The sequence below is a fragment of the Furipterus horrens genome, unplaced genomic scaffold (assembly GCF_987537825.1).
Source record: "Furipterus horrens unplaced genomic scaffold, mFurHor1.1.pri manual_scaffold_3, whole genome shotgun sequence".
NCBI lineage: Eukaryota > Metazoa > Chordata > Mammalia > Chiroptera > Furipteridae > Furipterus > Furipterus horrens.
This window is the reverse complement of record NW_028327173.1, coordinates 12462195-12487025: the sequence shown is the minus strand read 5'-3', so window position 1 is coordinate 12487025 and position 24831 is coordinate 12462195. Positions and strand designations below refer to the sequence as shown.

At 47.5% G+C, this 24831-nt stretch overlaps 2 protein-coding genes across 5 annotated transcripts in view; one reads left to right on the top strand and one right to left on the bottom strand.

Annotated features, from left to right (window-relative positions):
• Positions 1-294: 294 nt before the first annotated feature.
• PINK1 (PTEN induced kinase 1) lies at positions 295-16830 on the bottom strand. The gene is made up of 8 exons (XM_090268720.1): positions 16372-16830; positions 9326-9613; positions 7882-7982; positions 5036-5218; positions 4423-4586; positions 3129-3256; positions 2526-2762; positions 295-1713 (listed from the first exon to the last, which is right to left on the bottom strand). The coding sequence occupies exons 1-8, from the start codon at positions 16762-16764 to the stop codon at positions 1456-1458; spliced, it is 1752 nt and encodes a 583-aa protein (XP_090124846.1). The 5' UTR covers positions 16765-16830; the 3' UTR covers positions 295-1455.
• The window catches only part of LOC150014300 (uncharacterized), a 38866-nt gene continuing 30377 nt past the window's right edge, over positions 16343-24831 (top strand). For 3 of the 4 annotated variants that reach the window (XR_016509637.1, XR_016509638.1, XM_090268722.1), the window contains exons 1-2: positions 16343-16914; positions 23970-24092. Coding sequence is in view for 1 of the 4 variants with exons in the window: in XM_090268722.1 (XP_090124848.1) it covers positions 16763-16914; positions 23970-24092 (275 nt within the window). In the remaining 3 variants the exon portion in view is untranslated. Of the gene's footprint in view, positions 16915-22100; positions 22341-23969; positions 24093-24831 lie in introns of those variants that run through there. The other variant, XR_016509639.1, reaches the window with a different exon arrangement.

Sequence of the window (24831 nt, the reverse complement as noted above, 5' to 3'; positions counted from 1 at the left end):
TGGTGTTTCCAGACTTCTCAGAGGATAAGATAATACACTGAGGCCAGTGGGGAATCACTGAAATGGGACCTCTTACTAAGGTAACAGCACTTGCCTTTATAACAAGACTTACAGAACTGCTTGGTTGAAAAGGACCTTAAATACACATTCATTTGCTTCAGGAAATAGCTGTGTTCCTAAAAAGCATGTGCAAAATTATATGCGAAACCCCTTCTCCATTGTTGACCCCTGCCCACAAAATTTTCTTTATGGTATAAGAATCAGTCTTAAAGCCAAATAGTTAAGGCACAAACGTACTCTGCAGCTGTAAATGTGCGTTTAATTTGGCAGGTTTAAAACACTAGGCTGTTAATTGCCATTTCACTGTTGTTTCAGCTCTGCTAGACTCCACTCAGTAGCTAGAGGAGCCCCTGGAAATGCTTCCTCAGAAACGCCCCAGCTGTTCCGGAACGCACAGCTGGCATGCAGACGCTCCACTTTCCAGGCCTGCGTGTTTATCATTCCGATGCCTGAATGTACTGACCTGTGCAGATGTTCGCTGTAGCTCAGGTTACATGCCACCAACAGCACTGCCCGGGCCTGGACCCTCTCTATAAAGTGGGGTGCACATCCACCCCTCCTCAGCCCAACCTCATCTAGTAGCCCAGCGTGGCCACGAACCCTTCAGAGGTCTGCGAAGATGGAACGTGAGCTAAGGTAGGGCTTTGTGGTCAGCAGGTAACACCTGGGAGTATCATCTCACCTTGTGCAGGGAGCTCATCCCTTCGGATCCGTAGCATCCGTACACAGAGGCCTAGAGATTAGTCAGTGCTGTTTTTTTTTTCTTAAGAGTTAGACCCTTTGAATTCATCTAGACCAGGGGTTGGCAAACTGGCCTGTGGGCCAGACCAGCCTGCTGCCTGTTTCTTGGTATGCCCTGCAAGCTAAAACTGGTTTTTATTTTTAAATGGGTTTTAAAAATGAAGGCTATTTAAGTGACAAATGAAATTCAGATTTGTGTCCATAAATAAAGCTGCATTACTGGCACACAGCCACACTTGCTCACTTACATATTTAAGACTGCCTTTGTGCCACGAGAGGCCTTTGTGCCGTGAGAGAGAGTTGAGTAGCTGCGACAGCTTGGGTGTTTGCTACCTGGCTCTCTAGGAAAAGTTTGCCAACTCCTATCTAGACCAGTTCCTTCATTTTATCGGTAAGGGAACCTGGACCACACCATGCAGGTTACATGATGCACCCAAAGTTGCACAGCTGGAGTTAACGGCTACAGACCATAAGCTTCACTCAACTTGTTCCTCCCACTGCCAAACCAGAGGCCTTCTCTTCCACTGCCCAGCGCCCTCTGCACCACCTTTCCTCCGACTCCTCCCCTCCCCTCGGAACCCCCGCCCTCAGCATTCACAGACCATCACATAGATGCTGCCAAGTTCTTTTAGTGATTCACCAGCTACGTCGGCCTCACGGGGCTGCCCTCCAGGAGCCGAGGAGGAGGGCTGCCTGGCACAGCGCCTCATACTCCAGGTTGGCCAGAAACAGCATCTTCATTTTTGTTTCCACACAGCTCTTCTCTGTAAGCCTGTTGGCCAACAGAGTGGCCGCTGATTGTTGGAGGAGCCAGCCAATCATCTTGTCTAGTTTCAGATTCTTCAGGGCTAGAGTGTGTTCTCCCCAGAGGCTTAAGTGAAGCACATTAGCAGCTACTCGGGCAGATGGTCTCTGCAACAGGAAGGGAAGCCAGCGCTTAGCATGTCAGTGACAGTGTTTGGCCCACAACCCTCTCTGGTAAGGAATCCTCTTTTCAGGCTCTTCCCTGCTCTGGTCCCCACCAATTTCTCCACCCCTCTCTCTCCTACCACACCTTTCACTCTCCGGACACGTACTGGCTGCTCCATGTGCCAGGCTTTTCCATGTATACAATTTGCTGGGCGACAGCACTCCCATTACGGACAGCTCACGAACCCCCCCTCCCCCCCGCTACGAGCACCGTCTGGGGCGAGGAGCTGTATCTCACAGCAGCTGGCAGCAGTGAGCATTACTGGGATGGTGACAGCACTGTGCACGGTGGCAGGTAAGTGGGAGAAGAGTCAGCCCTGGTCTGCCTCTGCTCTTTCCACTAAGCAGGCCCCCTGAACGGACCTGCCACCCCAGCTGTGGCTTCACATGTGTGAGCCTTTAGATTATTGCTTTATAGTAACTTCAAAATGTCCAGCTCTGCCCTTATAGCTGTCTGCTGTCTCGTTAGATCTCAGCTGTTTCCGTAAACTACATCTCCATTAGATATTTCTTAAAAATGCATCTTTTCCTCTCTGAGTAACTTAAGCCGAGAAGAGCTGAATTGCTGACTAATTTCGTGGCTAGCTCCCCTAGTCCAATTCATACTGAAACCTATTTTGTTCTCCTATACTTGGCCTTTTTATCTTTGTAAGACAAAGGCGCTGTCTGTCACTCTGGTGCTTGCCCAAACCTGATCTTCTTACTCTTGAGGTTTTTACTCCTAAGACCCCTGCAAAACCTGGGGATGGCCTCACCTTGCTGGCATCCCGCTGGAGCAGCGACCTCACCAGCTGTCTGGCCTCTAGAGGCACCGACGTGGGCAGTGCAGGCAGCTGAGCCTCTTGGTAACTGCGGCTTTCAAGGTGGGCTCCGCCCTGGCCGTAGAAAGGATTGGAGAGCCCGAAGATCTCGTAGGCGAGTGCCCCCACTGCCCAGACATCAGCCTTGCTGTAGTCAATCACCGCCCTGGGGCCAGGGCAGGCCGTGGACACCTGCTCAGAAAACAATGGGGGAGCATTCGTGCTGCTGGTACTTCTAAGCTATTCATGCTCCTGCGTGGCACCTGATTCATGGGCTGACCAGAACTCTGTCCCAAGGAGCCCAGAATCTGAGTGAGCTGTAGCTCAGACCAGAAGAATCGGCTTAGGCCATCTATTTCATACTGATAAAACTTGTATCTCCCAGGAATATTAGGGAGATCCAGGTTAAAGCAAAGTGGCAGGTAAGGGACTTGTGCCAAATAATGGGTCCTAAAGATGGAGGAGTTGAGAAAATAATGAGGCATCAAGTCTTGTTCTATCAGTGGAAACACTGAAGAGTCTCTGCTGATGGTGTAGGACATGCTCAGCGGGACTCACCTCAGGAGCCATCAGGCTGCCGTTTCCGCCCAGATCCACATACCAGCTGGGGAATGGCAACTGCAGGCCGAGGCGCTCATCAGCCAGGCAGCAACCAAAATCCGCGATCACCAGCCAGGGGCAGCCGTCTGGGAAAGGGACAGGAGAGGTAAGCGACTGCTTCTCCATCTTTTCCCCTGAGAGGCCCTCCTATGTTCCTACTAGAGCCACCATCAAGACACAGGGGAGAAGGGCGAACAGGCTCAGGATTGGTCCAGGAGAGCAGGGCTAGCTACACAAATACAGAAATGTCTCCAGGATACAAAGCGCCCCAGGCAAAGAACTGGGTAAGTCTGGCTCAATCTAAATAATGGAGTAATTGGACCTGTCCCACAACCAAAGGACTGCTCGTTGTTTACTCATCAGATGGTACTTGGCTCAAATGACCTCTAACAGCCTTTATACCGTAAGAGTGTTTGATTTGAACTTGAAACCCTAAATCCAAACCTAAGAAATAGGTGCATTAGGAATTAGTTATTTGTGAAAGGATTCAGTCTTCCATTTAAAAGCCAGTTCCTCTAGTAATTTAACTGCATGTTTACTTATTTTAAATCTAGATCACAAGTGATCAGACATATGAATCTACTTTTTGTTTTTTTAAGATTTTATTTATTTTTAGAGAGGGGGGAAGGGAGGGAGAAAGAGAAGTAGAGAAACACCAACATATGGTTGCCTCTCCCATGCCCCTAAGTGGGGACCTGGCCCGCAACCCAGGCATGTGCCCTGACTGGAAATTGAACCAGTGACCCTTTGGTTTGCAGGCCAATGCTTAGTCTACTGAGCCACACCAGCCAGGACTGAATCTACTTTTTATACAATATCCTCAAACAACTAACCATCCAGCTTCTACTGGAATACTTCCAGTGATGGGAAAGTCATTATTTCCAGAGGCAACTGCGCTTATATTTGGACAGCTTTCACAGTTTGAAAATTCTTCCTTACATTTAGCTAAATTCTGCCTCTTGTACTTGTTCCAAGAAAACGTCCACCACTGAGGTTGTTCTGTAAGTGGGCAACAGAAAGGAACTTGGAAAGGTTAACTACCACACCATAAAGCCTCCATGCTTTCTTTCTCTCTGTGGGATTCATGGTGTGGCAGTTCATACCATAATCCCACAGAGAGTTTCACGCACCTTATGTATAGAGCTAAATTTAAACAACTTATAATAGGACATAAAAACAGAAAAGGACCTATGTTCCCAGACCTCAAGTCTACTGCCCCCTGGAGAGTGCTGAGGTGCGTCCAGGCACCTACCTGCATCCAGCTCCACAAGGATGTTGTCAGACTTTAGGTCTCTGTGTGCGACACCCTGTTGAACCAGGTGATCGACTCCTTCCAAGAGCTGCAAGATCATCACGGTGGCGAGGTGGGGGCTTGGGGTGTTCTCACGAAGGTACTGGCGCAGGGTGCAGGGGTAGCTGGTGGAAAGGGTGACAGGGCCTCTGACTATCACGCACTGACTGCTTCACTATTAGGATGATGGCCTTTGCTCTTCTTCCTAGAGCTTTTGGATTTCTTTTTGCCCCAAGTATCCTTTCCATTCCCACCCACCATCCTGAAATTAGGAAGGGCGGGGGCCTCCTATGCTGAAAGTAACAGTACAGATACTCATTTCCTTAAACTGCCTATTTCAACAGTGTTAGGGGGTGCGGAGGTGGAGGAAGAAGAACAAACAGATAAGGCAGCCCGAGAGAAGGGACAGCAGTCAAATGCACTAGACGAAGAAGAGATTCTGTTTTCATGGAAAACGTCCTAAAGGAACGTGCCCTTGGCATGGCCTTAACTCCCAAAGGGTAAGGATATTCTTCCCTGTGCACAGGCAGGGATCAACTCCCACTCCAGGTCCTGCCACACGCCTGCCACTTACTTCTTCATAACGAGGAAAAGTGTCCGCCCGTGGCCCAGGCCTTCAGGGTTAAGATGTGGGGGCAGCACATCCGGGTAGTCGGCCAGGGCTCCCGGCAGCAGCGGCACAGACGAGGTGAAGGCACGGAAGACCCGGATGATGTTGGGGTGAGGGGCCAGTTGCTTGGGACCTCTCTTGGATTTTCTACTTCAACCAAAAGGGACAAACATATGAGGTCAGTAATGATACAACAGTTGGAAATGTAATAATCTAAAGCCATAGAAAATACTGCCATTCATTTATTCACCCATTTATTTATCAAATATTTACTATAGGTCTATGTTCCCGGCGTAAGAGAAAAAAATCATTAAGGGGGGCTCATCACATGCGATGACTCCATCAGTCCATCCACCCATCCCATGCGGCAGATACAGTGGTTAAGAGCCCTTGGGAACAGATTGCCTTAACTTCTCTGTGCTCAGTCTCTAGTGCAAAAGGGGAATAAGGCCATTAACACACCTCATATGATCAGTAATACTTGTTAAGAAAGGACCTAGGATTTCTGTAATTCCCAGTTCTGCCAGTAACACTGGGTGTGGAGTATGAACTCAATAAGCCTTTGCTGAATGAACGAAAGGACACAGAGAGTTGGTAGAGCTGTCACCTGCCTGCTCTCCCCACCTTCCCACTCCAGGAGCTGCACCCCCACAGCCCTGCTGAGGCATGGGGACATGTTTTCGATTGTGTGACTGCCTTCTGTGTACCAGCTTAGCCCCTCAACTGAGGATGACTGGACTAAGAGGTGGGACTGGACCCAAGTGCAACGAGCCTGCAGTCACATCAGAGATCCAAATGGCTGGTGGGGAAGGGAAGGGGCGAGTTACATCCCTCTTGGAGGGGTACGAGTGAGGACACATGTCAGTAACCTGGCAGTCAGCAATGGAGCTGGTTAAAGCTGACGCGAGATTTGCTTGGGGCCACTGGAAGACAAAGAGGTGTGCAGGCCGAAGGTACCCCGAACAGGAGAGCCGTGGGGTAAATGAGGACACCGTGTGGCAGAGAGAAGAGAATGGAATAGAAGCCCAGAGACATCAGGACAACTCTCGGAGCACGACGCCGGCCCTGTCCTCAGAGCCACCTCGGTTCCCCAGTGTGGGACAGCCAGCCCATGTGCGGCCTGCCACTGCCCTTTCTCTTGAGTCCACCTCAGTGGTCCCCCATTCTGTGCAATCAAAGGAGCCAAAGTGTTGTTCCTTTAAGCCACTAGGGCTAGTGGAAAAATCGGAATCAGCCCAAGGGTGTCAGTGCCACATGGGAAAGCTCTGCCCAGTTGTCACGGGAGCCAGGGGAGACGTGTGTGGGTTTGTTTGAAGTGAGACCTGGATGGGGACAGGAGGCTGTGGGAAGGCATCCCAGTATAGATAAGTGCATGCAGAGACAGAATAGTCACGGAGGAACCTGGTGCTTGGGGGCAGGGCAGTGGGAATTCAGGCTGGTGGAGCGTGGCGTGTGAATGGGACAAGATCAGAAAATCAGGTGGGAGAAGTGAGAGGAGCAGATACAAAGGACTGAATATGTGGTCCCTAGACAAGCAAAGGCTCAGTAGAAACACCCAGGGGCTCTCGGGGAAGACAGCGTTAGATGTCACCAGTACTTGAGGTAATAGATCTTCAGTCACACTCATCTACTTGTTCAGTAGATGCTCACTGAGCTGTCAGGGAACGCAGTAAACAAAACTTAAAAGCCCTGGCCTTGGCAAGCATATAGCAGAATGGAGACGGTGAATGAGACAAAGACATCTATGATTCACAGGCAGATGGTGACAAATGCTGGGGCAGGGTACAGGATGGGAGAGTGGCAGGGACTACTTCAGACTAGAGGTCTTGGCAGGGCTCTGTGGCAGAGACGACATTGTGCTCACAGCTATGTGACAGCAACCCAAAGGCAGCTGGCATTCAGTGGTCCACTTGTCCCTACAAAGGAATCAGAAGAGGGTGACGGTGCTGAGCCCACGGGCTGCATGGACCCTCAGTCATACTGCAGCCTTCCAAGCCATGGAAGGGGTTTCCCACGCCTATTCCTGCCTTCCTGCCTCTGGCAAGAGCAGGCCTGTAAATCAGTCCCCTAGTGAACCACCAGGAAGGCCGCAGGCCTGCCTCTTCCTGGTGTGCTACAACGTTGCAGTGAGCGCTAGTGCCTCCGCTGTCCTAACTCACACATGTGGACACAGAACTTAGAAAACCACTGCCAGTGAGGCTGCTGCAGCAAGAATTGTCCCTTCAAGAGGGGACAAGAGGATTTTCTGAATGGTCCCACCCCCCGCCATGCACACACCACCTCGGGTCCCTCAGCACCTGAGCACACACCATTCTAGAACTTTCCACACCAGAATCTGCTCCTGAGATGTCCGGCTCCTGGGCCTCACAGAGAACTCTTGGGGAACGGATCTTTTTTTTTTTTTTTTTTTTTTTTTTTTTTTAATCTCTTGGCACCATTAGCTGCATTGGAGCTATTAGAGAAATGAATGTTACCTCTGTTGGGGACAGAGTTCAGTTGGTATGGATAGGTAGGGCCCCACCTGGGGATGACATAGGAAGAATCAGAAAGCAGATCAATTTTCCACTTTCTGAAACGGGCGTTTGGGATGGCCCTCTCCCTGCTCCAGTGTGAATCAGCTGTCGGCATCTTCAGTGGGAGTCGGGTGATCTGCAGTCTCTCCCAAGGGAAAACCCATCATTAACTACATTCAGCAGCACTTGCTGTCTCCCATGAGTCGTGTCAGTCAGTGTGCTGGGTGCTGAGGATGCAGACGATGGTTTTGTTTTCAGAGGACTCACAGCCAGTCTGGTGGGCAGACGGGTGCTTACCTGTAAGTGACTTCTCCAAACGTCCCGGCCAAGGCCACTCGACTAGCTGGGACTAGCTCTTGGCTCATCTTGCTCAAGATGGCTTCGCTGGAGGAGCCGGCCTAAAATAGATCCACAATGAATCCAGAGTTATACACACACAAGCAGAATGCCAAGTCCAAGCCCTCCTTGTATCGGGACAGAACAGCTACACTGCCCAAAATTGGCTTTGACCTCCAAGATAACCTCTGAAGTGTCAAGCCAAGATTAGTTTCTCCTGGGAGAAAGGGCAGAGGTGTCATCCATGCCAGCTGAGAGGATGCTTCCCACACCTCAAATTCTTGGCAGCAGATGCCAGGGCAGGAAGAGATGTCAAGATGGTCAGGGCGGGGGACCAGATGCCTCTGGTCACCACCAGCCTCATCCTTGTAGGAGACAGGCCAGAGCCTGACAAGCCCACCCTGGATCAGATTGTGCTGAATTTCCTGTCCCCCAGAAAGAAACAAACACAAAAACCAAAAAGGAGGAAAATCGCCTTATTTTCCTCATTTCACTATGAACAGCTCTCAGTACCGGTGAAGCTACGGAGATCCTATAAGAATCAAGCCTTTTAGCTTCTGTGAATACACCAGCTACAACGTCCCTACCAGTGGAAGCTTTGATGCTCTGACTGGATGTTTCATAGAAAGGATCTGGCTACTTGCTAGCTGTTAACCAGCTTGGAAGTGCAATAGTCTAACAGCTTTGCTTCCTAAAATCAAAAAGAAACCGCAAGCACTCTGGGGTCCAGCATGAGCTGCAAGGCTGTTTCTACCTCAGCCTGGACAGATGCTCTGGGCAGGAGAATGTCAGGTGTTGATGAATTTTCTAAACCCACCTAATTAATGGCAAGGTAAAGAAATTACTCCAGGTAGAGAGAAAGCTTCATTTTTGTGGGGGGATATACTCAATTCCCCGAAGCCTTGAGTCCTCCCTGAGTTGACAGCAGGGAGGTGACAAGCGAGCCTCTGATTTGGAGGTGAGGTGGAAGGTGAGTTTAGGAGTCTGGCTCCTCCTTCCCAGTGAGGCAGGTCAAGGGGAGGAGAGAGGACGGTGGTAAGTGCAGTCTGAAAATTAAGTAATTGATGAGGCAGGACTGCCCGGTGAGAAATCAATGGTTTAAGCGCTTGCTACTCACAGTGTGGTTCACAGACCTGCAGCGTGGGCATCACTTGGGAGCTACCGAAAGGCAGAATCTCAGGCCCCACCCCAGACCTGCCGCTCAGGATCTGCCAGTCCCCAGGTGATTTCGTGGGCATAACATGTTTCAAGACATGTTGCTTCACCTCCTGCATGAGAGGGTGAGGAAGTCGCACTATACATGCACCTGGACTGTGGAGACAGTCTTTTCCTATCTACTTCCTGGGAAAAAGCATCACCAGGTGCCCCCAGATTGGCACTCTGAAGGGGCGAGGCCCATCCTTACCGAGATGTTCCACATCATCTTGATGGCTAAGGGAAAGGCGGGGGCCTGTGGAGCTCGCTCCTTCTCTTCTCCTGGTGGGATGATATCTGGGCCTCTCCCTGGAAGCAGCCCCATGCTCTTTGCCACCTCCAGGTTCCGGGGCCACACAGGCATGGTGGCTTCGTACACAGCAGCGCTGCAGCCCTTGCCAAGGGACTGCCCAATCAGATACTCGTCCAGCTGGAAGCCCTGCCAGCGTCTCGTGTCCAGTGGGTCAGGGAGCAGCTTGCTTTTCTGTGTAAAAATTGCCTGTGAGGGAAAAAAGTATGCACTTTGAGCCAGGGAAACCAGTAAGGCTCAAGTAATGGGAAACGGGGGAGGGGAGGCTCTGCAGGCAGGGGCTCCAAGGACAAGGTTGGGAGCTGTCAAAGCACAGCCAAGCCAGGTTTTACTGCTCGGCCTAGGTCAGGACCTCCTGCCTTACTCTCATTATTCAGAATAATTCTTCCCGAACTCCATCACTTCACTGCATCAGAGACAGCCCACCACTGAACATCGCCAGTTAAGCAGTAAGACCTTCCAAATTCTGCAGCTGACACCCACCACTCCTTTGTTGCCTCTCAAGCCCCTGAAAATGCTGGAGGTTCTGATTATGGAGACAGCTCTCTCTGCAAACCCCCTAGCAGGTAGCTCTGGATGTAACCAGGAGCTGTGGACAGGCAGGATATGGTGAACAGCTGCCCCTCCACTTGTGAAGGAACTCAGACCCCTTTTGCAGACAAGGGGGTGAAATCAGGAGGATCCCCAGAGCCCAGTCGTTAAATCCTGTTTTTACTTCTTAGAGATCTGGTGGGCCCACCCTGTCTTCAGAAAGGAAACAAGAATGTAAGAATCCTGATGGAAATACGAGGTGGAAATGCAGGTACTGGTGGGGGTGCACTAGGAAAGAGTCCATTTCCCCCAAATCAGAGTCTCTCCCTACATCAGGCAGGTGACATCATTCATCCAGTCGCCCAGGCTCCGCCTCAAATTCTGTCTGATCTGCTGATCCTTTTTAGTGGTTCCCCACCTCCAGACCTTCCCTCTTGCACATCATCCCTGCACCTGCTCTGAGCCAAATCAAACCACACTGCTTTCACACGGCACTCCCTCTTCAGTTCTAAAAATCTAGCCGACAGATTATTCTGGGCTCGTCCTGGCACTTCCTGCATGTGAAAACTGTTTCACCAGGCTGGCCTGCCGCCCGCACTCGTCCTGCACACGCGCTCCCTGAGCTGCTGCCCACGCCTTCCCGCTGCCCCTGATGCTACTGCACGGTTTTGTGGGGCTCACCCGTGCTCATCCATCAAGCTCCTCCTCCCTGTGTAACCAGCCCTGACAGCCCGGCCCACAGCAGCCTTTCCTTCTGAAGAATTCCTAACGCACTTAGTATGTATAAAACAATACCCCTTGCAGGATAACTTTTACTTTTGTGAAAACTAATACTCTTTGCAGGATAACTTTTACTTTTGTGAAAAATGAAAATCTATCTTGTCAATTCATTTCGAAACTCCACAGAGCAGTAGCAATACATAAATTAAGTAGAGTAATCCTTTAACAACCATAGTTTTGAGAATGAGATATATTTTTTAACTTCTTATTTTGAAATAATTATAGACTCACGGCAAGTTGCACAGAGACAGTACAGAGTGTCCTGTGAACCCTTCACCCCACTTCCCCCAATGGTGACCTCCTATAAAGCAGCAGTACAATTTCAAAGCCAGGGAAGTGACTGGTACACTGCTGTTAACTAGGCTACAGACCGTACTGAGTTTTCACCATCTTTTTAAGCCTGCACTTACTGGTGTGTGTGTGTAGCTCTAGGCAATTTCATCCGGTATGGAAATGGAATCAGCATACAGAGCTGTTCCCTCACCACAGGAGAATTCCTCTGTGTTACCTCTTTTGGACTTGCACCACCCCGCCCTTGTTCCTATCCCCTGGCATCCGCTGATCTGTTCTCCACCTCTAGCTTCGGTATTTAAAGAATGTTATATAAATAGAATCACACAGTATAACCTTTTGGGACAGACTTTTTTTCACTAAGCATAATGCCCTGGAGGTTCATTTAGGTTGTTACCTGCATCAATAGTTAATTCCTTATTATTGCTTAGTGTTTCATTGTATGGATGCACCAGGGTTTGTTTAACAATATAATTGCTGAAGGACATTTGGATTGCTTATAATATTTTGCTACTATGAATGATGCTAAGATTCATTTATAGGGTTTAAAAATTATTTTAAAGGACTGTGGTAAAAAAATATATATAACATGAAATTGACCACTTTAACCATTTTTAAGTGTACAGTTCAGTGGCGTTCACATTGTTGGGTGACCATCACCACCATCTGGCTCTAGAACTTTTTTCCTCTTAAATTTAAATTCTAGAGGGGGATAAGGGAAAGGGTCTAGTCAAGGAACTAGTAAAAATGACCTATGGATATGGACAACAGGGTGGGCATTGACTATGGGATAGGAGGGTGGGACACTAAAGAGCAATGGGGGGAAATTGGGACAACTGTAATAGAAAAACAATAAAAAAAGAAATTAAAAAATTTTCCGTAACATCATTTTAAATACATGACACTTTCTGTGTTAGGTAAGATGTACCATAGTTTAATAATTGCTCTATTTATAACAATTATTTTATCCTATTGTGAATATGATAATGCTGCAATGTAGCTTTCAATATATGTTTTCAGAATTTGTAAATTAATTAAACATCTCTTATAACAGCTCACAAAAATAAAACCTCTCATTAAAAAAAAAAAAACAGACTTCTGGCCAAGATGGAGGCGTAGACAGACACGCTGCGGCTCCCTCCACAATTAAGAAGGAATACAACTACCCCAAAACTAGAGACAACCAGTAATTCAGAAAATCAAGCTGCATGGAAGTACAACAAACAAAGATATAAAGAAGAAATACTCATCCAGACAGGTAGGAGGGGCGGAAAGGGCGCGGTGTGGTGGTGACGGCAGCGGCAGGCTGGCAGAAAGCGCAAATGTTTAAAAAAGTCCAGAGGGACACCTGGGGAGCACTCCCAGCACCAGACCAGACTGCACAGCTCACGGTTCCAGCACCAGGGACAATAAAGGCTCATTGCTTCTGACTGCGCAAACCAGTGGCAGATGGGGCAAAGGAAGAAACTACCGATCTCTCAGTAGAGTCCACTTGTTTAGAGGCCCCCATGGTCCTAGAATGTCCGCAGACCCACCCACTCTGGGAACGACGACCAAGGCAGCAGCTAGAGGGGTGTCAGTCCCATACGGAAATGGGAGAAGTGCCTGGAAAAGGGGGGAGTGCTGAGCAAGTGGCATTGTTCCCTTAGACCCCCCCCACACACAGTGCCACAAAGTGGTGAAATGGGTCATGCTGTACTGACAAATACCTAAGGCCCCGCCCCTTACAACGTAACAGGAGCAACAGCTCAACCTAAGACATAGAGGCAAACAAACACAAGAGCCTCTCAAGATGAGGAGACAGACAAATATGGCCCAAAAGGGGGAACAGATTAAGGTTCCAGTGGGAGAACTTAGTGATGAGGAGATAGCCAATCTAACAGATGATGAGATAGCCTACCTAACAGATGCAGAATTCAAAACACTGGTGATAAAGATGCTCACAGACTTGACAGATATGCTTAAGTATGGCAGACACATAAGAGAAGAAGTGAAGGCTATGCTAAATGAAGCGAAGGAAAATCCACACAAAACCTACAGTGAAGGGAAGGAGACGGGTTCAAATCAATGATTTGGAACATAAGGAAGAAAAACACAGTCGACCAGTACATAATGAGGAAACAAGAATTGAAAAAAATGAGGAGAGGCTTAGGAACCTCTGGGACAATTTTAAACATCCTAACATCCAAATCATAAGGGTACCAGAAGAAGAGGAAGAGCAAGAAATTGAAAGCTTATGTGAAAAAATGAGGGAAAACTTCCCCAATTTGGCAAAGGAAATAGACATACAAGTCCAGGAAGCACAGAGTCCCGAAGAAGCTAGATCCAAAGAGGACCACACCAAGACACATCATAATTAAAATGCCAAAGGTTCAAGATAAAGAAAGTATCTTAAGAGCAGTAAGAGAAAAACAGAGTTACCTACAAAGGGGTGCCTATAAGACTATGAGCTGATTTCTCAAAAGAAACTTTGCAGGCAAGAAGGGACTGGTAAGAAGTATTCAATGTGATGAAAAGCAAGGACCTACAACCAAGATTACTCTATCCAGCAAAGCTATCATTTAGAATGGAAGGGCAGATATAGTGCTTCTCAGACAAGGTAAAGCCAAAGGAGTTCATCATCACCAAGCCCTTATTAAATTAAATGTTAAAGGGGCTTATTTAAGTAAAAGAAGATCAACACTATGAACATTAAAATGACAACAAAGTCACAACTATCAACAACTGAATCTAAAAAATAAAAACAGAAACAAACTAAGGAAACAACCAAAGCAGGAACAGAATCATAGGTGTGGGAATCACTTGCAGGGTTATCAGCTGGGAGGGGAAGGGGGAGAAATGGGGAAATGATGCAGGGATCAAGAAGCATAATTGATTGGTACAAAATAGACAGGGGGAAGTTAATAATATAGGAAAGGGTGAAGCCAAAGAACTTATATGCATGACCCATGGACATGAACTAAGGTGGGTGGGATTGCTGGAGGAAAGTGGGTACTGGGAAGAGGGAAGCAAAAGGAAAAGAAATTGGGACAACTGTAACAACATAATCAATAAAATATACTTATAAAAATAAAAATAAACAAAAAACCCTAAAATTCTATACCCATTAAACAATAGCTCCCCACCACTTTTCCCTTCAGCCACTAGTAGCCCCCATTCTACTTTCTGACTCTATGAACTTCATATGAGTGGAATCCTGCAGTATTTGTCCTTTTGTGGCTGGCTTATTTCATTTAGCATAATGTCCCCAAGGTTCATCCACATTGTAGCATGTGTCAGAACCCCCTTCCTTTTTAAGGCTGAATAATATTCCATTCATCCACTCTTGGGCACTTGGGTTGCTTCCACATTTTACCTATTGTGAATAAGCTGCTATGAACATAGGTGTTCCAAGTCCCTGGTTTCAATTCTTTTGTGTATACACCAAGAAGTGGAATTGCTGGATCATATGATAATTCCATTTTTATTTCTGGGAGTAGCTGCTATATTGTTTTCCAAAGCAGTTATGCATGGACAGGTTTTTGTTTAAACAAGTTTTCATTTCTCTGGGTAAATGCCCAACACAGCAATGGCTAGGTCATATGGTAATGCATATTTATTTTTTTAAGAAACTGCTATTTTCCAAAGTAGCTGTACCATTTTATATTCTCACCAGCAGTTCAATTTCTCTGCATCCTCACTAGCATTTGGTATTACCACTATTTTTTATTATAGCTGTTCTAATAAGTATGCAATGGTATCACATTGTGTTTTCAACCTGCATTTTCCTAATGGCTAGTGATGTTGAACATCTTTTCATATACATATTTGACATCTGTGTCTCCTCTTGGTGAAATATACACTCATGTCTTTTGCCTATTTTATAAATGAACCTCCCCCCCCACCCCCATATGCTCTAAAAGGAGCAGCCACTATTCTACTCTGACACCATATGGAATTTTAGGATTAGACATCACATATCTGGTGACTTTTTTTTATAAAGAAGTCAAACACCTGAATTTTAAAAACTGTCAACTAATTAAAAGTTTTTAGACACAGGAGAGTGAAGTGTGAGAAAAGGATGTGTAGATGGTAAGCTTAGGAGGATCAAGCTCCTCAGTTTTAAAAAAAGCCTTCATAAATCTAAGCAGGATTATCCGGTTTCCCACCCTTGGCTTCTGCCAGTTAAACCGTAGCAAAAGACAAGGACATCAGTTGAGGACTCAGACAGATGTCAGCTGTCATCCCAAAGTAGCCAGGGCTCAAACATGAGACACTCTGGTGCTGAGTGACAAGAACTGGGCTGTAAACCAAGAAACTGGGGAGACACTGCTTGGTCCTTGACCAGCTGTGTCCTTGGGCAAGTCACTCCATCTTCCAGCCCCTCGTCCTAAACTGTGCATTGCAGGGGCTGTACTAACTCAGTCTGTGGCTCCAGACCCCCTGGAAGAGAAGGGAATTGTGGCAGCAGATGACCTTCCCACTTGAACTGTAACAATGAATCTTCCCAGTCTCCAGCCTGCCTGCCTACCCTGCAGATGCTGGATTTGCCATTCTCCAGACTGCACAGACAATTCCTTAAAATAATTTTTGCTCTCTGTATACATCCTATTGGTTTTATTTCTCTGGAGAATGCTGACTAATACAGATTTGAGTAAAGGAGAAACAGATGTCTCTGAGCTATTTTAAGCATCTTTTAAAAGCCTAAGAACCCCTACATATCCAATCACTCCTGATAACGCCACACAGGTTACAAACCATTAGGTGTGATGTTTTCTCCTGCTGTTTATCGTTTTTACTTTGGCTTCAGCTATGTTACTAATTGTCTGGCTACACTGTGGAGGCAGCTGGCTCAGTGCTTAAGGACACGGACTTTGGAGAGCCAGACTTGGCTAGCTGTGTGACTTCGACCACGTTATTTTACCTCTCTGAAAACGCTTCCTTACTCATAAATTTGGGATGACAACTACCTCAGGGGTAGAGTTATGATATGTCATTAAATTTTTAAAAATGTACACAAAGCCATGACAAGGGTGTAATAGAAGGTATAATTAGCAGCCTATCCTCCAAAACATGATGTTTGAAGAAGGGAAGACAGTAAAACAAATGAGGTGCTATCCCCATACTAGATCAGTAACACTGAAAATGAGCCTTAATTGGTGATTTCGAAGGAGCATAAATCTTTGACTCAATTCAGAGCTCCAGCCAGTAAAAGCCTCCCAGCCTCGTCTCCACCACGCCTACAACCTAGCCCCGCCCCCAAAGATCTCAGGACCCCGCCCACGTCCTTAGCCCCGCCCCCACCCGCTGAAGGTCCCTCTCCAAGCCAGACTCTGGGCCCCGCCCCGCCCCCGGCCAGCGCTCACCTGGATCTCCTGACAGGTCGAGGCCGCCCTCCGGCCCTCCGCCTGCTTCTCCTCGATGAGGCCCAGCCCCAGCCCGAAGGCCAGAAAGACTGCCCGGCCGCAAGGACCCGCGCCCCGGGCCCGTACCACTAACTGCCGCTGGAGCCGCGCCGCCAGCCCCGCCACCGACTGGCGGAAGAAGCGGTAGCGGTCTGGGAGCCCGAGCCCGAGCCTGCGCGCCTCTGCGCCGAGGCCCGAGGCCTGGCCCGGGCGCTCTCCGTGGCCCCGGGCCGCTGCGGGGCCCGGTCGCTCAGGCCGCCCCCAGCCGTAGGCCGGCCCAGGCTTGGCGGTGAAACGCAGCAGCAGCGCTCGACCCAGCTGCACGCCCCGGCCCAGAGCCTGCCGCACCGCCATGGCAGGACCGCAGGCGTGCGGGACACGGGTCACAACAACAGCAAACTTCAGGGGCGGTGTCTCTGCGCAGGCGCGGGCGCCGACGGGCGGGGTCGCCGATCTGGCCGTTCCAGCGGTGGACGCGCGAGGGCGCTGTGCGCGCACCCGGCGGTGGGTAGTTTCTTGCCCTTTTGCACTTTGGACGCTGGGTCGTGGGGTTTCGCGTCCTGGGAGACGAATTTATTGATTATCACTCACCGTGCCAGAGTCTTTACAACTGCTTATTTAATCTTCCCACCAACAAGATATGAATATCATTTCTATGGATGAGAAAACAGGTAAATAAAGGGCCGTGACAGAGGTCAGAGCTGAGGTTAAAATGCATGTCGTCTGGACTATTGAGTTCTTCCCCTCCCCAGTGCCCTTAGGCTCCTTTCTGCAAGCCCATAATCCCTGCTCGCTTCTTAGGACCCTAAGAGAAATCTCACCCAAAGGCCACATTTTTCAGGTGTGTGAACTGAGTCCAGGGGACATGCAGGGACTTGCCTAAAGTCATATAGCTTGTTCGTGGCAGAGCCTGTTACCCAAACCAGCTGTTAGGAAGGGCTGATAAAGGGATTCATACTGAGTGTTTTGTCATTCTTGCCTTTTTAAAATGTGATTTTTTAAACATACTAACACATAGTATAGTGAACCCCATGTACCCATTAATAACCTTCAACAAAGTCATTATTTTATTCACTTATACAGTTAAAGAAAAAAACCATCGGTCCCAAATGGCATCACTCCTGCTAGAAGCCCATGATAACAAACGCAGATTTACTATCCAATCTAATTGCAATTTCAACCTCTCCCAGAAACAGTATCTTAATCAACCAGCGTGAAATTTTCTGGTCAGGCCCCAGCAATCTTTCACTTAGGCCCTCTCCATCTCTCATAGAAAGAGGAAGTGTGAGGAAGGGAGCATCCCTGAAAGGAGTCTGTCTTTCCACCACAGCAGGTTTATTATGGGAGACCTCCCCCATAAGCCAACAGAGTCACGCAGGTTACACACACAGTTGGGGAGCTGATACGATAGAATGAGCAGAGCGAGCATCCAGGGGAAAGTCCCACGTGTCGGTGGAGAGGTGGCCTCGGTCTGCAGCCAGGAGGCTGCCATGGTGCCATGCATCTGGTGGAGTGGAAGTCCAGCAGGGCTCTGAGCGTGACCCACGGTGCAGCCAAGCTCAAGCCTCGGGTGGTCTGAGTTTTGATTTCTTATAGCCCCCAAGGGGTGAATGTCCCACTCATATCAGTGCCCAGATGGAGTCCTTATCCAAGTGTCCAGACTTGTGGTTTGGGGCACTCCAGGCCCCTCCTAAGGGTGTTTCTGTTAACATCCCATGACCTCAGTCTTGACATAACACTTGACGTAACTGTCATGGTTGACAGTGACCCCATACTGGATTGTCAAAGGTGTCCAAGAAGCCTGCTCTGCTCTTGCTCTAGGCATTAGGCAGTCTACATAATAAAATCCTTTCCCTTCTCTTTCCCCACAGAAAAAAAGTGTCTCTGGCCCAAAATAATCCTTTCTTTTCTGTCATTATAGCTCCCCTGCCCCACCTTGCTCCCTGTAAAACCTGGGAGCACCCCTCTAGTTGCTAGATGGGATGCTGCATGATTCGTGAATCAATCAAGTCGATTAGAACTTCAGATTTACTTGGTTGAATTTTGTTTTTTAACAATGCCTTTTTACCCCCTCCACCTTGTTACTTTAAAGCAAATCCCAAAAATTATGTTACTTCATTTTTAAATACTTCAGTGTAGATACTTCTAAGAGATAAGAAATATTTTTAAAAATGTGACCATTGTCATCTCTAAAAAGGTTGACATTAACTCCATAATATCACTTACTATCCAGCTGATAGTCAGTTTCACATTGTAACCCGGCAGAAACTTCATTTCTTTAGTATGAGCTTTTCTCCCTTTCTTTTCTTTTGATTCAGACTGGCATCATCCAGCACCCTGACTCACCCACCTTCTTCTCCCTTGCACATCTATTCCCCTAATCATGAAGCCCTCAGGATAATGAGGTTCTAGTCAGCATCAAATAATCTTAGGAACCAAGCCTTGGGTCTGCTGACCATAGAGAGTTTCAGTCAAACTAGAGATAGCACTGAGGCCTCCTTTTATTCTGATGTATAAAAGAAGCTGTGAAACTGCCATTCTCCTGACCATTTTCTCAGTCCATTGAGATTTTCCTTCCCAGCAACTGTCGTTAGTTTGGCTCATAAAAATTCTCTACAGGTTTGGAAGTTTCTTATGTCGACATAGAGGCACGTGGAAATCAGATATTGTCTTTAATTTTAAAAAATTGATCTTAGATCATTTTAACTTAAAATGCTCTGTTGAAATTGTCCTTTAGAGAAAAGTAAGGAAGAGAAGAGAGCAGAAACCTCACAGTGCAGGGACCACAGGCTCACCCATGGAAACTCAGTTGGGGCAAAGGTCTCATTTAAAGTTTAAATCTATGCATCTGCTCTGTGTCATGATCATGGTAGCTTTTCTCCTTAGTGTTTACTGAGAGGGAACAAGAGGTTTTCTGAGATCTTTAGTTCCAGGTACAAGGAATTTCTTTACTCTTCTAGGAATGTAACATTTTACCATCATGAGCACACAGCTGATGAGACTTATTCACTAAAGGAACATTGTGTGGGTTGTTCTGAGTTAAGGAGTGTGTTTGTTATCAACCTTCGGATTTAGTCTTCCGGCACAGATAAATTCGCCAGACCTGTGATGCGTAACCCACCCACCTGTGAGATCGATGTTAATTAACGTGGTAGGCTGTTGTAGTTTCTTGTTCAACAGAGAGCGCTGGACTTTTGGTTAAGATGGCACTAGACTGGTTCACTTCTCCTTCTGTAGAAAAATCTAAGTTTCTCTGATAAGTCTGAACCAAGCACAGTGTGAAGCTGGATAGAAAGGGCAAGCAAGTTCATGTGTACACCGAGAAGCTTCCAGTAGGAACTTTAGGTGTTCCATGTTCTCCGTTCTCAGGGCAGATACAGCCTTACCATAGAAGCTACCTTTCTTAGGGATTATGGCCCTGATTCCATTTGCCCCCCCTCTGTTCTCTGGAGAAGAAAAACCATGGTGGCACCAAGTCTCAGGTCTCAAGGGATGGTCCTGAGGTTCTTTGATAACATCTTCCATCTCTTTAGTGGTATCCCAGGAAGGGGAAGTCAGGATATAGTATATGGTTTTCTGCTGAGATATTTGTTTATACTGAAGATTTAATATTCTGTAGGAAAGTCTCACTCCTTCGTAGACCATTATTAAACATTGCTAGGGACCAGGTAGGCTTTGATAGGCTCAGCCACAAGAATTAGCGAATGGAGAGGGGTTTTCGGAGAGGCCAAGGGGTTCTTCTCTGCTGTTCGCTCTGCTCTGTGGGCGCCCTTCTGACTTCATTGTATTCTTTTCTTTCCAGGCAGTGAGACTGTGTAGTTTCGGTAAAGTACGTAATATTCCTAAGAAGCATCATTTAACCTTCCCCCAAAGGACATGGGGGGAAAAAGCTGATGCTAATGTAAAAATGGAAAAAGACAAGGGAAAAACAACTGTCAAGGGCTTTTTGACCTTCTCCTCTGGCGCCATTTCAATATTCTTTGTCTCCTCCTGGCAGGAGACAGACACATTTTCCCAGGGCAGCAACATCCTTTATCCACAGCCCATTTCAGAAATGCTATCTTGAATTGCCAGCAGAGATGGAAGGAGTTTTTGCTAAAACTGTTGACAGAGCAAAGCTGCTGCCAGATGAAAATCGGCCTGCTTGAAACTCCTGGGCTGTAGTTTTTGGAAGTTAGAATCAGACAACGGTGAGCAGAGAGTGAGATTTCACTGGGAGGAAGAGTCTCTGTTTCACCCGGACAAGATGGATGAAAATGTGCTGGTGGTGGATGAGGGAGACGTGGTGGTGTTGAGAAACTCGATCTGTGGTTCATGCCGTCTTTAAACTGGCTGGCCTGCCATGATGATTCCAGGTGAAAATCTGGCTCTGTCACCTGCTGCACAAAGTTCTGCACAGGCTCTTTGCCCCTGCCCATTGCCCTCAGGGTAAAGCCTAAGCTTCTTGGTCTGGCACAGACAGTCCACTGCTATTTGTCCCTAGCATCTTTCTTGCTGCCCACCTTCCCTACCTTTATGGTCCAGCAATACTGAATTACTTGCAATCTTCCCACGCATCATGCTGATCCTCTGTCGTAAAAGAATCCCCACTCATACTTGAGGTCACCTCCTCTGGGAAGTCTTCTTTGACCCTCCCTAGACTGGGCTAGATGTTCCTTCTCTGTCTTCCTCTCTAAACTTGAGTTCTGTAAGGACAAGGATTGTGATTTTTAAATTCTTGATCCCCCATCTCCCAGCACAGGACCTTCTGGGACCCAGCCCTTGTTAGAGGGCCATCTGGGAACACAAGCTCCTAGTGGGCAGGCTCACTCCTGAGGAAGAGGAGACAGGAAGGGGCTGGACTGTCCTTTCAAACTCCCAGTCACATGTCTCACTCCTCCTTCCCAGCAGTAAGCCAGAAGAAGCCAAGGGGAACCACAGAAATGTCGAAGCTCATCCCCCACCCTCAACAGAATCACCTACTGCCATTTACACTATGTGATTGATAAATGAATTTCCTTTCTATGACTTCTTTCTTTTTATTCCCTTCTTTTAATTTTTTTATTTAATCTTTATTGTATTTTTCCCCATTATCATTTAGTCCCCTTATACCCCCGCCCCCCAACAAAATCCTTTAAATAAAAGTAATAGGTATACATGGTTTAAAAAACACTAATAATATATACAGATAGGCCCATCATGAAAAGCAACAATCTCCTGTTCTAACTCCTTCTAAGCCAAGAGGCAACAATATTTTATTCTTTTAGCTATTTTTTCCTATGGTTTCCTTCAGATCTCTAATATCTTGATTTGGCAGCCTGAGCTATTTAAGGCACAAAGCTGGCCACATCACCCCCCACTGCCCGAAATCCATGGCTGCCCGCTGGAATAAGGTCAACTCCTTTACAGGGCTAACCAGCCTGCTTCCTCTAGCCCGCCCGCCACCCTTACCTACTTTTCTGTTTTCTGTTTACTTTTCCTTGTCCATGTTCCTTTTTAATTTTTACATCTTTAGAATACCTACCCCTGGTATTCATGCCTTTGTGCAAAACCCTCCCCTGGACTGGGGGCTGGACCTTAAGGACTTGGAACAGAATTCTAAGGGCTAGAATTTGGCAAACGTGATGGGCCGTCACCTTCAGGGTTAGGTTACAGAAAGACTCTGGCTTCTGTCTTGCTCATGATTTCTCGCTCTCCTGCTCGCTTCTTAGAGGAGAGCCAGCTCCCGTGTGGTAAAATGCTCGATGGAGCGGCCCACGTAGCAAGGAACGGAATCCCACCAACAACCATGCTCGTGAGCTTTGAAGTGGATCCTCCCCCAGTCAAGCCCTCAGATGAGACAGCAGCACCAGCTGACACCTTACCCATAGCTCTGTATGAGACCTGGAGCCACATGACCCGGCTCTGCCCAGATCCCTGACCTGTGGAAACTGTGAAATAAATTTCTTTTGTCCCAAGCTGTTAAATTGTGGCACAATTTGTTATATGACTATTGCATCATTATGCCATTTTTTTCTGTTCAGTGATAGAGTTTTTAATCCCCCCCCCACCTTAACTTCCCCTGTGTATACCCCTCAGAAACTAACAGGCTGGGTATTTCTTCTATGCCTGTTTTTGCACGCATATCATCATATACAAATATTATGCGTATGTGAGACTTACTTATTCTTAGTTTTTAAAAACCCTCACCCGAGGATATGCTTAGAGAGAGGAAGAGAGAGAGAGAGAAACATTGATTCGAGAGAAACATGGATTGGTTGCTTCTTATACATTTCCCCACCAGGGATTGAACCCACAACCTGGGCATGTGCTCTGACTGGGAATCAAACCCACAACGCTTTGGTGTACAAACAATGCTCCAACCAACTGAGCCACTTGGTCAGGGCCCATTACTTATTCTTGAACAGCGTTTTTTCTGACACAGGTACCCAAAGTACCCCTGGTGTCTGTCAGAGTTGTACCCTCCTCCCAGCCAAAAGGAAATCCTGAAGAACCTTGTTGTGTACATAAGCAATTAGCAGCAGCTGGCAAGAGCAGCAGAAATGTACATGCTTCTATTTATGTCCATGGGAATCTGGGACTCGGCTTTAGGGTCCTAAAAACTAGGCAGCTCTGAACAATAAAGCACATGCTGCTCCCAGATTGCAGGTCCTCAGAGCTTGGGGACTGCAAAATGAAAGTGCGTGTATTTTAAACAAACACCCAGCCTCTCTCCAGGCGGAGTGTTGCTCTTCCCAGGAGACATTATTCAAATCCTTTCTGGAATTTTTCTTTGCGGATTGCCCTCCGCACTCTGCTCCCACGAAATCTAAGACCGCTGGGCCCAGCCTGCCAGGTCGCCCTCATTCTCAGCTCTGCCCAAGCCGGTTACCCCAGGGATGACCCTTCTTAGGCCTTGGCAGGAGCACCCCTCTCAGGGCTCCTTGCCCCTTCTTAGACAAGCTCCACTCCTCCTGCTACCTGCTCCCGGAGCACTTTTTCCCCTTGGGTGACACTTGCCATGAAGTACTAGAATCACTTAGATCTCATTTCCCACAGGTAGACTGAGAGCCCTGTGAGGACAGGGGTTTTGTCTCTCACCATTGCTGCGTCCCCAGGGGCTGGCCCTAGCCCTAGAAGACAGTAGGCACTCAATATAATACTTGTTACGTGGATGACTAAATGGACTATAAAAGACTCGCTTGTTTGCAAAATTCAAATTCATGTTCAAAGGACCATATTTGGTCACCCTTAACAGCTGACATGTATCAAGAGCTTACTGAGGGCGTAACACGGGGCTCTTAGCAGTGCAGCGTGCCATTCCATCCACACAGCAAGTCTATGGGGTGGGTACCATCATCTCGTTTTACAGATGATACCATGGGGTCTCAGAGTAATGAAATAACTTGCCCGAAGCCATACAGATTGGAGGCCAAGTCCAAAGTTTAAATCCTTAACCATCATGCAATACCACTTTTTCTTATTAAACATAAAGTTGCGGAAGCTTAAAAACTACAGCTATGTTCAAGAAAAATACTAATCTAGATCCCCGCCGAGCAGAATTTTAACGGATGTTAACATTTTGGCCTCTTTAGTTCCAGCATTCTCCCCATCCCCCATATTAAGAACATCCAGCAGAAGACTGTACTGAAGACCCTGACACCCGGACAGCCATTTCTAAGGACGGGCAGAGTGGACTTCGGCATCCTGCCAGATGGCAGCAGGTGGGTCTGGGTGTGTTGCAGAGAAGCCTAACCACAGTAGCACGTGTAGATGCTCTGGATCCAAGTGGAAGGAGCCCCTTGGGAAGGGCAATGCTCCCTGAGCTCTGGGCAGCTTGCTTGCTTAGGAAAGGCGAAACCTGTACTCTGTTCTTACCCTAGTACCCAGGCTGGCCCCAAGGCCACTTTCTCCAAAGAGGACACCCAGAGCTGTCACCCCCTTTTGCGGGACAGCCTGGCTCCTTCCCTTATCCAGGCTTTACCTTCCTAGTTGCATGTAAGTGTGAGGGTGATGCAGCCAATGCACTGATGGGACAGACAGTCCCCTCCCTGGCCCTTCTCACACCCCAAAACATGGCATGGCCCCCACTGTACCCACCTTATACTTGGGACTGGCCTGGGTCACTGTATTTCTGTGCAATAGATCTGTTTACACCTCTCTCCCTGTCAGATTGCAAGTTCCTCAAGGGCAGAGACATATTTCTTTCTGCAGAATTTGCCTTATAGATGATACTCAGGTAAATAAAGGCAGCCAGACATTAGCCGTAGGAAAATGGGAAAAACAGACAGACATGGTTCAAATTCTAGTCTGCCACATTTTAGCTGTGCAACTTTGGGCAAGTGACTTAACCTCTCTGAGCTTCAATTTATTCATTGGTAAAGGGAGGGCAATATACTCTGAGCTTGATAGGTGAGGACTGAATGGGTTCATGTATATTAAACAGCGTAGCACAATGCCCTG